Source organism: Sinocyclocheilus anshuiensis, unplaced genomic scaffold (assembly GCF_001515605.1).
Source record: "Sinocyclocheilus anshuiensis isolate Anshui unplaced genomic scaffold, SAMN03320099.WGS_v1.1 scaffold257, whole genome shotgun sequence".
Taxonomy (NCBI): domain Eukaryota; kingdom Metazoa; phylum Chordata; class Actinopteri; order Cypriniformes; family Cyprinidae; genus Sinocyclocheilus; species Sinocyclocheilus anshuiensis.
In genome coordinates this window covers 2,322,914-2,338,500 of record NW_015539889.1, presented here as the reverse complement: position 1 = coordinate 2,338,500, position 15,587 = coordinate 2,322,914, and the positions used below count along the sequence as shown (strand labels likewise).

Below are 15,587 nucleotides of genomic sequence, written 5' to 3'. Positions count from 1 at the left end.
CTCTTCACTACTCCTAACGTTTCACAGATTTAGGAGCTAGTTTTAGCGCTAAAACGATTTGTGAAATACTATTAGAGCAAAAATGTAAGGAGTCCTAAATTTAGGACTGACACGCCCATTATTTTTAGGATTTTCTCCTAAATCGGCAAGTTATGAGCTACTTTTAGCCTTAAAATGTTTTGTGAATACGGGCCCAGATGGGATATTTTATGGGAAATGTGACCATGAAAAGCTGTGTGTTTGAGTGAGTGTTACATGAACTGTTCACTTTTAAACTGGAGTTCTTGTGTAAACTATATCCAGACCACAAAGTAGGATGCTTGGATGAGCTGCAGGGGACAACAGCTTCAACTGTATTTCCTTAAACAGGCAGAATGTGAATTTCTTTTTTGTTACAGCATATACATCAGGGTTTTGTTTCCTGTGTAAATGTGAACCAACCAGTATCCTACAGATTGTGTCTTTATGGCTTTGAGTCTCCATCTGGATTTAACATAATGTGTAATGACTGTTTCCATAAAATAAAAAAAAAAGAAACTCCTGTATCTGTTACTTGAAAATATCATTATTAGGATGTATTATTTCAGGGTATGGCGAAATGGTTTTTATTTCTGAAGGGTATGTGAGGGAAATCAACATTGCCAAAAACAAAAAAAACAAGTGTTTTTTTGTTTAAATCTAGATTTAAGGATAGGCTTGTTTTAACATGAATTTTAACAATCTTCATTTTGTTTTTCCACTCCAGTCTGGAAAAAAATGTTAGTGACAGCCACGTAACCTTTTCCAATTTATCAAGCTCATGCCATAACCTCTGATGTTTGTTTTTTTTTCGTTTTTTTCTTTTGATCAATTGTAGGTTATTTAAAAATAAAACCTTACAACTTATCCTGTACATTGTGTTTTTAATCGAGCTCTCATTTGGTTTGAATTTTTAAAATCTCACGTCTAAGATCCAAATATCGCATTTCATCTTCCACGTGCCATAACGGGCAAGCTTTTGCAAAAACATGATGCTTTAAGATGTGTTCTACTTAGAATAATGGGTAAAAGAACTTCCTGTGTTCCCAGAACCGTGTGAAATGAGCACCAAGTCTTACTTTTTTTTTTTTTGCACCAAGTCTTACTTTGAGAACAGGCCTCAGGAAGAACTCGGGAGGGGGAGCGTAAAAAGACCCTGCCTGTTTGTCTTGGAAGAATGGCCTGTATGATGTATTAGCCAAGCTGTAGTCTTGGGCAAGATTTCATTCCTTTTGAAAAGTGCACCCGGGACCTCTCTGTGACTCTTGTGCACAGGAAAGTATTCTAATCATTTATTCCCTCGAGATGGTTTTCTTCTGCTTCCTCTTTAAGTGACAGTGTGTTGACCATTTGCATGTGCTTCATTTTAGCCGAAAAAATCTGCAATTAAAATAAATCAAAGCAAATGTGCATCTGTTTCACTATGTTGGATGTTTCTTTAGAATTGATCTTTGCCAAGTCATTGTGAATATCTTTCAATGGCATGAAATGCATTCAAGACGCTAGTTCTTAAATTTGACATTCTCCATTTATTACCAAAAGATTTGTAATGTGTAGAAAGGATAACACTCCAGTGCACTGTGTTCTTTTAGACAGACCTGCACAATGGGAACTGATGGGACGGTAATACTGTATGTCCAGATGGTATCTTTTGTTAACTTTTTAAAGAGAAACCACATTGGATACAAATGCAAATAATAGATGAAAAGCACCTGTTTTTCACTTTGGATGGTCTGAACTTAGCAGCATATAAATTATGCATAATGTGTGTGTGTGTGTATATATATATATATATATATACTATATATATTTATATATCGCAGCCCAACTCAAACACAGGGAATATCCAGTTAGCAGAGCACTTGATCTGACTGTCTGAGAGAACTTTAATACCCCTCAGACTGTAAGCACACCGTTTTAAACTTTCTCCACCATAAATTAACATTTCTTTTTTTTTTTTTAAGCTTTTCACATATAATAGTCTTGTTAATGCTTATAAAAAAAAAAACACCTCCGAAGATATAGCAGCAGTTCTGTTGGGATTTCAAATCCCCAATTTATACACACATCAACACAGTTGCTTGTTTGTGCAGCCAGTCATAGAAATAGAAAGGTGATGTTTAAGGCAATGTCTGGCCAATTTGTTGTGTGTGCAGACAGACACCACTAAAGCGAGTTATAGTGCATGATTTGTCGCTAACTGCTCAATGTTGTGTGAAAAAATAAACCATGGAGAACTTATTTGATCTGGACATGAAGAAGGGAAAACTGGTTGGAATATCCCAACAAATAATGTAAAACCCAAGGCATTGCAGAAGTGCTGATTATCTGACATGTTACAAAGTATCACAATATCTAACTGACATTCCTAATGTCCAGTACACCCTCGATAGTGCAGTTTCAAGCATATACATCATAGTTTCCTACACAGAATTTACCTAAATCACATCAGACCTACATTTGTAGCGGCTACTCTCTGGATTGGGCCGTTTTCCGAAAACTCAAGTCCACTGACCATCACAAATGTTACAATCTCATAAGCTGTCATATTTAAAGAAAACAAGAAACGTAATGTTCAGAATGAGTACGGGATCCTCTGCCTCTTCGTCTTGCAGAGTGAAGTCCTTAAACTTTCAGAAGCTCTCCTCTCAGACAGTCCCTGTAGTGGAGAAAAAGATGTGTAAGACCAGACCAAACACAACAAACAGCATCACACCATGAACTTCACAAGAGATCCGAGAGTCTAGCACTTTGCTACACACAATTTTCATCATTTATTCACGTTAAGACACACTTTGAGTAAATCTATAATTCATTTGCTCTGCCTTCACTTACCCCAAAAATAGCTTTTTAAAGCACATAATCATGTGCGTGTGCTAGTGACTAATTCAAAATACTGTATCAAAAATAAGTTGATCAAAAGCCAAATGTTGTTAATATGCACATAATTAAATTCACGTTTCCCAATTAAACTAATTTTAAAATTTGCGCTACTTTGATTACCTTAAACACTGTTATGTGATGTGACAATCCAAGAGTAGTAGACAGCAGTTGAAGACTCAGTCAGTCTCAACAAGTCAGTTGCTAGAAAAACTACAATGTGTCTCTTGGGAAGACACTCAAAATTAGCTTTTTTATTTTTCTCAAATTAACTGATCAATGGTCCATCAATGGTCTGCAGCCATTACCTTGATTGACTGTCTTGCGCTTGATGCCCCCTCAAACTCTGGTTGCCCATTGGTTGCTGATGCTCCTCATCTTTTATCTCCCAGTAGTCTTGTTCTCCTGTAGTTGATTTGTCTAAATCCACTGTAGCCTCTTTTGATTTGTTCTTTATCGGCAGTGTAGGAGTTTCAGAGTCTAGACTCTGAAAAATACTTTTCCGCTCCGGGTGTAGGTCATGTTTTACTTGCTCTGTTTCAAGCCCCACAAGGTTATCTGGTTGATGTGGTTCAGTGTTACCTATATCAGATATACGCTCCTCAGCCTCCACCGGTACATGCTGGTAGCTTTCGAGCCATTCTGAAGATTTGTTTTTATGGCTAGGACCACCATCATTGACCAAGTTCTCCAATGACTTACTGATTTGCTGCTTGCTGTTTGTCTTGTACAAACTCTCTTCTTTGTTCAACGCTATTACGTTTATCTTCATAGGGCTCACATTCGACTCTTCATGATAGTCACTGTTGCTTTCCCATTGGTCCACTTTCTGTATATATTGTTGTAAAAGTGGCATGTCTTGTTTAGCCTTGTTAGTGTTATTGTTTGTGAAAGTATCTAGTGTGTTAATTAGGTTGCTATGCTCGTTCCTGTCAGCCTTGTAAAATGTATTTGTAATTCCGCTGTGGTGTTCAGAAATGTTTCCTTCATTTTCTTTTTGCATTATGTTTCTGTGCAACCTTTCTTTATCAAAATTTGATTGCTTAGAGTCTTTGTCTAAGGCAAGTAAGTGCTTGGGGTCATGTTCCTTGTAGTGGATGGCAGTAGAGCGTGTGGACTGGACCTGAGGTGCTCCCAGCAGGGTTTTTGGAGAATGTTGCTCTTGAGGAGCAGAAAGGGATGGAGAGGAGTGTTGACTCGTTTCCTCCTGAAGACATGAACTTGCTGCAGGGTTAGATTGAAGGGAGCTCTGGGGCAAGTTACTAAACGATCCCCCCACAGCAGACTGGGAGTCTGTCAAAGTACGTATGTGGTATGGTTGACCTTGGGGTGCAAGAAACTGCTTTTGTTCTGAGAATGAGTTATGGATAAAGCTTTGCTTCAAAGTCACTGGTTGCTCAGGTAATACCTTGCCCTTTCCAAGGGATGGATCCATGAGACTTCCAGGCTGTGGGAACAGGCTATGGGTAAGGGGTGCTATACACTTTTCAGTTTGTATGTTGCTGCTGCTGCTACAAATGATACTAGTGTCAGTGTTGCTTTTGCTGGTGTGGTCTAAGATGTTTCCCTCGCTTTTAGTGCAAATAGTACTGTGGCTGGTGCTTTTATAAGTGCTTCCGTTGTTATATTTGCTGGTGGTGGCAAAGCTGCTGTTGCTGTTTTCTTTTGCATTACTGGATGCTTTCTGTTGCCCATGAATGGAAGTTGGACTGATGTTAGATTTGCTGGTGCAATTTGCATTCCTGTCATTGACATGACAGTCAATTTTCCTGACTATGTTCGTCAGAGTCATAATGCTGCCCTCAATGTAACTGCTGTTTTGACTCTTGGGAATGCCAGGCAAGCAGCTAACGCTAGTCTTGATGGACGAGCTGCAGCCTTTTCCAGTGTGTCCATGATTGCTAACGCTACCTCCTCTGCCTGCAATTTTGCAGTTCTCAGCTGTCCGACAAGATAATTCTTTTCCAGTTTCCTTAGTAATGACAGCATGATGGATATTTACCTGTGGCGTCTGGACCACTGGCTGCTGCTGCTGCTTAAGGGATGTGGCCTTGGTCACACTAGACTGGCTGACTATGACCCCTCCTTTCCAAACCATTACACTTCCCTTTGGTATCTGTTGTGTAGAGTTAGAAATCAAAGAGGCGGACTGGACAGAAACACAGTGTTGGGAAAAGGGGTGATGCGACTGATTCCGTGATGTTTTCGATGTGGCTTGGAATACAGTGTTGAACATCTTTCTACGTGTGTCCTCAATCTCCTCAGGAGACCAGCTGATCCCTTGCGTGCCATTGGTTACAGTTGCGGGCTTGTCGATGCTAGGCTCAGCCCGTTGTACCTCAACTGTATGGGAGACAACAATTTTTTTGTGCCCCCCTTTGGTCATTTTCATTATGGGTGTCTTGGTAATGGATATTCCGGATTCACTTAAATCTGCTTCTGTAAACAGGGTTTGCTCCACTGTGATAGCCCCATCTCGTTTGGTAACCTGCAAGGATACTCTCTTGTGCACTGAATGGAGTTCAGGATGTGATTTTGCATTATGTAAAGCGAGACCTTCAAACTTCACAGCTGAGACCTTGCAAGACAGGCAGTAGAAGTTTGGTTGAGCATGAAAGTCCATGTGACAGTTGTCCATATGGTGAAGAAACAGGTTCAAGTCTCCGGACTCAAAGGAGCACAGAGGGCAGCTGTATGTTCCTCTTTCCCAGCATGAAGTCTTCGGTTCGGCTTTCGAGAAATCATGGAATCGTTGTGTTTCCTCACCTTTTGAAGAGATACTGAGGATGCTGTCTTCGGGTATTGTGGGCAGGAGCTCAGGTAAGCATCCTAGTATGATGTCCTCCCGCATGTGCTTGCTTTTTGATGGAATCATACAGGGAACGGTGGATTTCCTCTTGCTCGCCATAGTGTAGGATTGTACAGATGAGTGAAGAGTTAGAAACGAATACTGGAATTGTATGGAGTTGAGGTGTCATCAGCCAGCCGTGATGAACCAGAAATTGGTGAAATTTTCAGCTATCGGGACTTCCCATTGTAAAAGGGAGTGAAGTAACAACTCCCTGTGAACCTAAGGAGAGAAAACATGACATTTTGATATAAAACACTGATACAAAATAGAAATTAATGTCAGCATGGGATAAAAAATGTCCTAAAAGTGAGACAGCTTATTGAAATGGTCTGACCAACCACTGTTAAATGCTTATTATATTCAAATAACTAACATGAAGTTAAAACTCTATTTACCTTTTCCTAGCAGAGCTAAACACAGTTCACTATTACGAGCAGAAACATTAGTGGTACTGATGCGCTGAAATAAAATCTCTATTTTTTATGAGCAGCTAAAATGAACAAAATGTGCTTGTAAGTTGTTTTCATTATAAGGGACCTAAAATAAACAGATAGCAAGATGCTTTCTGTTTCTTGTTATAAATATACTCCAAAAATGTTTGTTTCCAAAAATGTGATTGTTTGTATTCCTACATAGCACATCAAACCCAGTTCTCTGTTATTTCTACATGTGTTCTCACACACACACACACACACACACACACACACACACACACACCTTCGAAATCTTTTTCTTTTTGTTGTACTTCTCCACACGCTACACTTTAGGCAGTAAGGGAGCATTTCAGGATAAAGTTCATATGTGGTTCACATTTTTCTGCCTGTTCTGTTTTTAAAAATACATAAATACCATTGTAATGATTTTTATATCTACCATATGTAGATGTACGACTTTATACATCTGAAACATATAAGAATAAACTAAATGCGTGTAAACCTATACAAAAATAATGGCGCTAGCAAAAGATTTGTGAAAGAATGTGTTGTCTCCATCATAAAAGCTGACAGCATAGCACATAAATTAGTTCATCTTGTCTGAGCAGTTTCAATACTTAAGCTAAATACTAGCTGGTGAATAAATCTAGTGATATAATACTTGTTTTTCTATGCATTATGCATCTGCAAAAGATTCTAATTAAACCACCCAAGACTTCTGTTTGGTGTTTAGCTCTGAATTTCCTTGACCTTCTCTTTCATCAGACTACAAATACATTTTGGATAAAAACAATGTGGTGTCCATGTGTATATATTTTTTTTTCAATATCGCCAGCTGTCTTAAAAAAAAAAAGGGGGATAAAACCATTCTAAAGCAAAAACACTGCCTAAAATACACAGTGCTCTCAGACATGGCCATGACGTACTCTTTTGCAACTGACTCTTTTATTTCTCATGACGGCTGCCTTCCTGCCAGAAAAAATAAATAAATAAAAATAAAACTAGGTCACCAGCATCTTATGCTCTAATCCTGGTTCCCTGCATCTAGACGTGGGCATTTACTGTATGCTGAGCCTGCTTACGAGTCCATGATACTCAGATTTCATCAATGGATGTTAACCCCTGACATGAATCAGGATTATTGAAAATGCACCAGATGTCTCTGAAGAGAAACTATACAAAAAGTTGTTTAATAATATTACCATTACTCATAAATGTGTGTATAAAAACTTTGGCTATCTTTGTTATTAAAATGTATGCAGCATATCTTACATACATGAGTTTTATTTTTGTTATAGTTATAGAGTTTGAGTGGAGTTAAAATCTTGTAGAGTTCGTCTGAACGAATGAGGGCACATACCATGGTCTCAGATGGTAACAAAAATCTGCTTCCCAGATTCTTCTAATATAAACCATAAAATGTTAGTTAACCACAACAGACACACTAATATCTAGATGACTCCACCACCCAAGCTTTGAACCACTAGCCTGATTAGCACCGGACAAGCAGGAGATGGTTCAAAAATGTTATATAAAAAACAGGTCACTCGTCAAAGAATGGGATGCTTTATCTGGCAACCGAGACGTGCGATTAGACACAGGACAAGAGGTTTCCAGACAGTTAGCTATTGAAAAGGGAACTCGGAAAGAGAAGCCTCGTGTTTCAGCACTGAGGTGAACCAGTCTCACACAAAACAGTCTATCCTGCTACTGTGCGTCTCAGCACTTTCGTAGCTTTAGTGGAGAAACTGGAGGCCTTTTTATCCCAGCAACCTGTGGAGTCAAGGCATGCAGTAGATTTGGTTGAAAATTAGCACAACAACACTGACCTACATTTGAGCAGTTAGAAACTAAAATATTACATCATGTTACCTGTTACACATTTAATATGGCTGTCTCTGCTTGAACATTTCAGATAGTGATGCACGGTATTAAATGCAGTGTGAGGTCAAAGGGCTGACAATACAGTCCTTACATAATAAAAAGATCCTCTCTCATTACTGATTAAAGGCCGAAGTATCCCAGACTGGACGTCCTTTATTACATGGGACCACGCTGAATAATCCTGCAAAGATATCAATAGATTCTCAGCATGAGATTCTTTCATAAGGCCGCTGAAATAAAATCTCTGTTTTTCTGTGCAGCAACAAAGTGCGCTCAGGAAATTTTTTTCATGATAAGGGGTCTAAAATAAACAGAATGTTATAAACAGTCACATTTTTTGAAGCTGCGAGTATGTTTGTAGTCCTACATGCCGTATTACACCCACTTCTCTTTTATTTGATCATATGCTCACACACACACCACACACACACACACACACTCCCCCACGTCCTTAAATCCTCTTCTTTTTTGGTGCACTCCTCCAACACGCTACACTTCAGGCAGTGCAGGAGCATTTTAGGATAAAGTTCATCTGCGGTTCACATTTTTCCTCCTGTTCCGCTTTAACAATTATGTAAATATCTTGTATTGACTGTTAATCTGAGTGTCCACCATATGTAGTGAAGTCATTGCTGTGTGTATATCCTAACATCACTCTTCAAACTCAATGAAAAAATTGGCACAAATAAAGATTTGAGCGGGTAATGTGTACTGATTAAATCTCTCAGACTTCTCTTAATTTTTGTGAGCTTCCCTTTTATTAGACTATAAATACATTTTGGATAAATACAATGTGGTGTCCATGTGTAGGCTATATTTTTTTTTCCACTGGTTCCAGCTGTCTTTTAAATAAAGGAGGAAACTATTTAGGGAAAAAAAAACTGAAATGACCTAAAATACACAGTGCTCCCAGACACGATCATGACGTCCTCAGTTATTTCTCAGACTGGATCTGCTTTATTACATGAGGCTGAGCTGAATAAGCTTGTAAGGATATCGGCCGATTTTAACATGACCATCAATCATAAGTGCTGCGTGAATGAGACTTTTGTTTAACGCCAAGAATCCATAACAAAGGTCAGTGCGCACATGCTGTAATAATTATATTTCTATAAGTACAAGAAAAAAAGAGGTCAGCATAAGAGGTTGTCGTGACCATTTTTCTTCATTTTACACAATGGAAATATGACACTAAGCCGGAAGCCATATGCAGTGCCCTAAATGCTTGTATGCCATTGAAATATTTCCTGAATGTGTGTGCCAGTACGTAAGATGGGCATGTGACTACATGCCATCATTGAACGATGCAGTTTGCGAGCTATATCAGTGACAGCGTCAAACACGTCCACATTAATTATGTAGAGACCGAAGCACCACTGAGGCATCCTACAGTTCACCTTCATTATAGGATGTGACTCATTAGCAAAATGCCACCAAGACAGGCGTTTGTACCATCAGCTATTTCTGGGCTGCCCGTGTTGATGTTTAAACCCAGTCAATGAACCTTATGCGAGTACTACAAAAAGCTGGGTGCCATCAGAAGTGCCCGCTTTGCCCCCCTTACCTCAATGACTGCTGCACAGACTCTTGGGAGGCCAGTCTGTGCTGCCACTCATGTGTTAACATTGCCATAGCAACCCCTCTCCTTTCCCTTTCCTTGCCCACAACACACAGAGGGGACTAAATCCTCTATTCTTCACCAAAAAAAAAAAAACACACACACACACTTCGGGGACACTTTTTGTAGCCCTCCAACCCAAAAGAGACAAAACTCCAAATATTTTATTTGACTGTGCTATTTGTTTATGCCAATATACAAATTGGAAACAAATGAGGATCCGTCCCTTTTTCCGCTCTGTAATCATGGCAGATTTTCTTCTTTTTTTTTCATGAACAGAGCACCCCAGAATTTTACAAAAGGCACTTTTTGCGTTTTCAGAATTACTTCGCCAGTCTTGCGACACAAAATCTCCCATTAAAAGCATGGAAAAGATTTAGAAATTCGCACATGAAAGAAAGTACTTTGTAAGCCTGCAAATAAGAGAGAAATAATCATTTATGCGATGTGCTGAGTTTGATCACTGGTGCGACACACTCAGTCACAAAAAAGAAAGATGGCGGAGCACCATGAATTGTACTGACTCAAGTGCCAGGTCTCGGCGAATGCCAGGCTCCTCCATAAAAACCGCGCTGGAACAGCTGAAACATTTGTATGGCCGACACTCCGCCGTTAAGCCAAAAGTTTGCCTCAAAAAGTACTGAGGTTAATACGAGCTTTTCAGGGAGGTTTTGGGGATATACTCCTATTATGGAGCTGATTTCTGTCTGTTACTCCATGACATTCATCCAATCTTTAGATTTACAAATTTAATAAGGTAATGTGAGATATCACATAAAAGCATTTTTGTCATTACATGCACAGTGAGCTTTTCATTTTAAATAATTTAATCATTTTGACTGCTTTTATAGCACGGATAGAGGACACCGAGCCTCCATAATTATAATTCTGCTTGGAAATCCAGTTGGCATTAGGCAGACAATTCTCCTCTCTTAATTCAAGGAATATTACATAAACCGGCAACTTTGACTGGAAATCAACATACAATAAAGTGCACACGCAAGCGACTTAACATTTAGTCCTTCATTTTGTGCTGTCACGCTGGTCTATTTTGACCCGACAATAAAGGGCAAACTGTGCATGTATGTACAAATGGCATTTTCTTTAGTCTGTAGGCACAAATACTTTGGGAAGGTCACGTTCTAAATGCTTTACTGTTCTAATTGCTCAAATTCAGGATGAAAGGCAATATTGCCTTGCCTTATTACAACACTGCAGACCAGAACACTATTCCCACTGGAGAACAGACGTTCACTCAAAACACATTGCATGCTGAAGGACCTACAGAAAGCATGCATCCTATAATTCTAATGCATTTTACAATGCTATTCTGCCTGCTAACTTTCAAAAAGTGGCGTACTTTAGCAGAAAGTGATGTTTATTGAAGAGAGGCTTGAGGCAGAGTTGAGAAGCAATCCCCTGAGAGCCCATGATTCTAAATAATGATTTATAATGTGTGGTATCAGAGCCAGGGTTATGATCTGGAGTTAAATCCGACTTTGAGTACATTCTGTACCCATTAACATTTGATAGCGCGTGCTTGTCTAGATTTGCACCAGCTTCGAACTACAGGCACCCCCGAAAGGTTCGTCATCGTAAAGATCACTTTTGGAAATTGATTATAAGCCAGTACTTCAGTGCTCCTCGCCGGCTATCAATCCGAGACACGGGTCCCATTTTGACCCCCGTTTGAAGTAGAAATCTGACGCGTGACGCTCCGAAATGGACAGACTATAGTAACATCACACAGGAACGCCGTAGCGTGCGAATGATCAAATTGGAAGCAGACGAGAACATTGAGTAACAAACTAACAAACTGGTAAGTTAACCCTTTCGCTTCGTATTGAGGCACTAGTAACCTCCATCCGGCTAGACGTTTCTCGGGAGTTTGAGTGTGTAGCGCGGCGCAATATTTTAGCTATTACCAAATTTTTTAACTAAGCACTCCCATCTACTGTCGCCATTTTATACATAGAGGCGACTTCACGCGCCGCATATGAGTAGAATAACAAGGCACGCTTCTTCTTCTTCTTCTAATAACGTTTTATGGCGGATAAGGCACGCTTCTCTCTACTAGAACTACTTTTGAAGACTGTTCGCGTCACCTAAATAAATCGCTTTCGCTTCTTTGAAAAGTCAAAGTTCCCTACCTTTTCGTCGGCTCTGGTGACTGCGAATGGAAATCCGTTATTGATACAGAAATTAATAACATTTAGGTTTCGCTCCGCTCCGGGTCTCGGGGGGACAGGAGGGGCCGAGACCTCTCCTCAGATGAACCCTGTGAACTAACGTGAACCCGTCGGGTCACCGCGATAAGGAGCATCTACTGCTTTATGGCACACTGATTATGTGCCCGGCTGACATGGGCGCAGCTAGAGTGGCGAGAAGGGAATGAAATGTACGCCAGGCTCTCTCAAATAAGGGCACGTGATTAAAACGCGTCACCCAAACCCAAAATCCTGATCCTACCCCTCTCTGTTCTAGGACGGGCTGAGCAGACACACTGAAGGGAGTGACTCATGCGCAAATGTCTAATATAGCCAGAAATATGGAGCAGCGCTTTCGGTCTGTAGGTCGTATAAGGACGAGGGGGGGAAAACAAGCTACTATACTGATCGTGAGCATGTGCCTACTACATATACTACAAATACTACAAACACGTTTGGAACATCCGCACGAATAGGAGTATGAAATACTTCGCGCAATATTACAATCGAATAAAATAAAATAAAATAAAACAGATTATCTAGTCTATAGCAACACGACCAAACATCGAAATTGTTGCGCAATATGCAATTCATATTATTATTACACAGCCATGTGTGGGGAAAATTAATGTGCAACATGCAACAGAATAAACATTACTAGAATAGAACAGAGTACAAACTCTATGGCAAATTAAAAATTGTTGTGCAGCATGCTGTACATATTAATGCTGGAATAAAATAGAACAGAATATGATCTCCATTGCTACACAACCATGGCCAGGGGAAATAGATATGCAACAGAATGCAATTATTATTGGAATTATCAATGGAATAGAATTGAATGGATGATGTTGATGTTGTGCAACATACAATTAAATACAGATATTTTATCAGTAGTAATGTTAACCTATTATTATTATTATTATTATTATTATTATTATTATTATTAGAGAATAGGGTAGAGTGACTATTTTGCCACAATTACCAGTTATTATTGCTGTTGTTATCTTCGGGTAATAATCACCAGAAATATTTATACAGTTTATTACTAATGATGCTTAATATGCACAGCTGTGTGCAAATGGTTCTGCATTTTAACTATTAACATTTTCAGAAACAGTGATTACTACTTCTTTTTGAGAGGGTCATATAAGGTGAAATTAAGTCTGAGAGTGCTCTCTGAACTAACAACCAGTCAACCAGAGTGCAACAAACACCAGCCTGTCTATTATCAACAGGTTGTGTGACACTCAGTCCTTGTATGTGCACACATAAAATATGTATAATGTTTCAAAGTCTTTACTTTTCTTTTCTCAGGACGTGGTGGAAGACCTGCTATCCAGGGGCTCCCCCCTCAAGCCACAGTGGCAATTACACCTTCAGACGTGCAGCTTTTTTTGACAGTACAGGCACAGATGAATGTGATTGGATAAAGCCCGAAAACACCTACTGTCCATTATGAGACGGTTGCCATGCGGTTTGGGCTTTTCCTTCATTAAGGCCTCGGCACGAATATTTCATTTTCTGGTGTAAATGCATGATGAATATAGCTTAGCTTTATAAATATTATATAGAGGAAAGTAAGGTTAGTTGTCACAGTGATTATATTTCAGTAATAAGGTTTTGGGTCAAAAGTCCAATAAAAGTGTGTATTCTCTTGCAGTGATTTTATTTGTTTTTTTTGAAACTCGTAGTTCAAAAAGACTTCAAGTAGAATATTTTTTTAATTAATTTTGTCCACTATAATGCCATTATCATATTTTTTGCTGTAGGGACTGAATAATCACAATACCATATAATCAAGACATGGTCAATGAACTGAACTATGTAATTGAAAGGCAGAGAATTTCAGATATTTGTTCGAATGTTTTTGTTATCGTTTACATTATTGCTCTTATATGAATTATTTTGTTTCAGAATTGTTTTGCTGTTTACATTTTGCTGGCTGACAGCTTACCCGAAATAGTGTGACAACATGACCCTACACACAGAAAAATTGTGGGTTACAACAGCTTGTCCCTGGACATATTTGTACCTTTTTTACCCCTAATAGGTACATATTAGTACCTTAAGGGTACGTATTACGTAAGTACGTAAGGTACTAATATGTACCTATTAGGGGTAAAAAAAAAGGTACAAATATGTCCTTTTAAGGGTACTGCTCCAGGGACAAGCAGTTGTACCCCAAATGGTAAAATTTTAAACCCCTTTTGTGTGTAGTGTGTTCAACACACTGTATTTTTTTGTTTCATGCAATAATAGTAGAAATGTTAATGTTAATGCTAATAGTCTTTAAAATTTGTGCCTGTACATAAAGATACATATACAGTATACGATGGATTCTTTGATTACAGCAGAGAAGAATAGAGCTAGTGTTTTTACATTGTAGCTTTATACTATTACAAATTATCCTTTAAGAGTAGTACATTTGTTTTAATAGCATTAATATTGTTATAAATAGGCTATATATGCAGCAATGAATGACACTTCGGAATAGCTCGGTTATCAATCTACGAGTTAATTCAGCGAGAATGGTTGTTTTGGATGAGTGCTGCTTAGACATGCTGCCATAATCTCAACTGATTTTATATTATTATTTATATGGTTTATTATTACCTGTATTTTATGAGGCCATTTATTTTCACAACACCACCGTGAATATTTCACATTCAACAACACAGAGCAGGAAATGGGTACTCACTGCAGAACACAAGATCCAGGGGGCGTGATTGATCCAGATCCAACTCCTCCCACCTTACATATACCTAAACCTACCCGTCTCCACCCCCTGATCCCTAAACCCACCCATCTCCACCCCTTAACTTACCAATCTCCACCCCCTAGATGTGGATCCAACCACGCCCCCTGGATCTTGTGTTCCGCAGTGAGGGGCTACTGCAGAGCAGAGGAGAATCACACACGCCGCCTTTGTTTGCCTCCGAATTCAAACTCTTGGCCAATAGGCGCAGGGCAGATTGTCCAATGGCGTTCTTACTTGGCGGGCACGTGACGCAACAACTTGACTGGCAACAACTTACCGACCAATGGCCGCCTGGCGGAGAGACGAGACCTCTGAAACTTTAGGATACAGGTGTCAGAGTGTAACATTCATCTTAGGAAACGTTAGTGTGATTAATAAACTTTCGGTTATGGCTCTTTCCCAGTGCCTTGAGGATTCGCCGGGCTGGCGGACACCGAGGACAGGCCAGGATCGAAACCTTAAAGAACTTTACAATGAGAGGCACAGACTCGCTCTGGAGGAGCTGGTCGCTGGCGGAGTCCAATCCTTCATGAGATTCCTGCAGAAAGAGAGAATCCCGAACTTTCTCTCCGACGACGAGATCAGGCGGATTTCCCGCGCTGCTGTAGTGCCTAAATCACTTTCTCTGATTGGAGAAGATTCTCATTTGGACCAGTCTGGCACACTGGACTGCTCATCTGTCACTTATTTCCCCGAAGTCTCTGATATTGAGCCTCCAGTTTTAGAGATGGGCTGGCCATTGTTTACTGCAGGGTCTTTCCGTGGAGTAACACGTGCCGTCGCCTACTTTCAGCCGAGTTATGGAGAGTGCATTTATAGCTGCAAAGAGACAGCCAGGAGGATGATAAAAAATGCAAAAGAGGTATTTCTCAGGCCATGCTGTTTCCATATATATATATATATATATATATATATATATATATATATATATATA

General features: G+C 39.5%; 1 protein-coding gene and 1 pseudogene across 1 annotated transcript; one reads left to right on the top strand and one right to left on the bottom strand.

The window, feature by feature from the left end:
- Positions 1 to 1,672: 1,672 nt before the first annotated feature.
- On the bottom strand, positions 1,673 to 12,106 carry LOC107685688 (zinc fingers and homeoboxes protein 1-like). Its single transcript, XM_016482373.1, has 3 exons — positions 11,836 to 12,106; positions 3,207 to 5,968; positions 1,673 to 2,677 (listed from the first exon to the last, which is right to left on the bottom strand). Exons 2-3 carry the CDS (start codon positions 5,804 to 5,806, stop codon positions 2,644 to 2,646), a joined length of 2,634 nt encoding a protein of 877 aa, XP_016337859.1. The 5' UTR covers positions 5,807 to 5,968; positions 11,836 to 12,106; the 3' UTR covers positions 1,673 to 2,643.
- Positions 12,107 to 14,736: 2,630 nt separating this feature from the next.
- LOC107685686 (protein FAM83D-like) overlaps positions 14,737 to 15,587 on the top strand; it is a 6,081-nt pseudogene continuing 5,230 nt past the window's right edge.

Bases quoted from the DNA above. Each gene is read 5' to 3' on its own strand.
- LOC107685688 (XM_016482373.1), bottom strand. From the start codon at position 5,806: ATGGCGAGCAAGAGGAAATCCACCGTTCCCTGTATGATTCCATCAAAA. The intron at 2,678-3,206 runs GTAATGGCTGCA...TCTCCACTACAG, and splicing joins GCGCAAGACAGTCAATCAAG to GGACTGTCTGAGAGGAGAGC.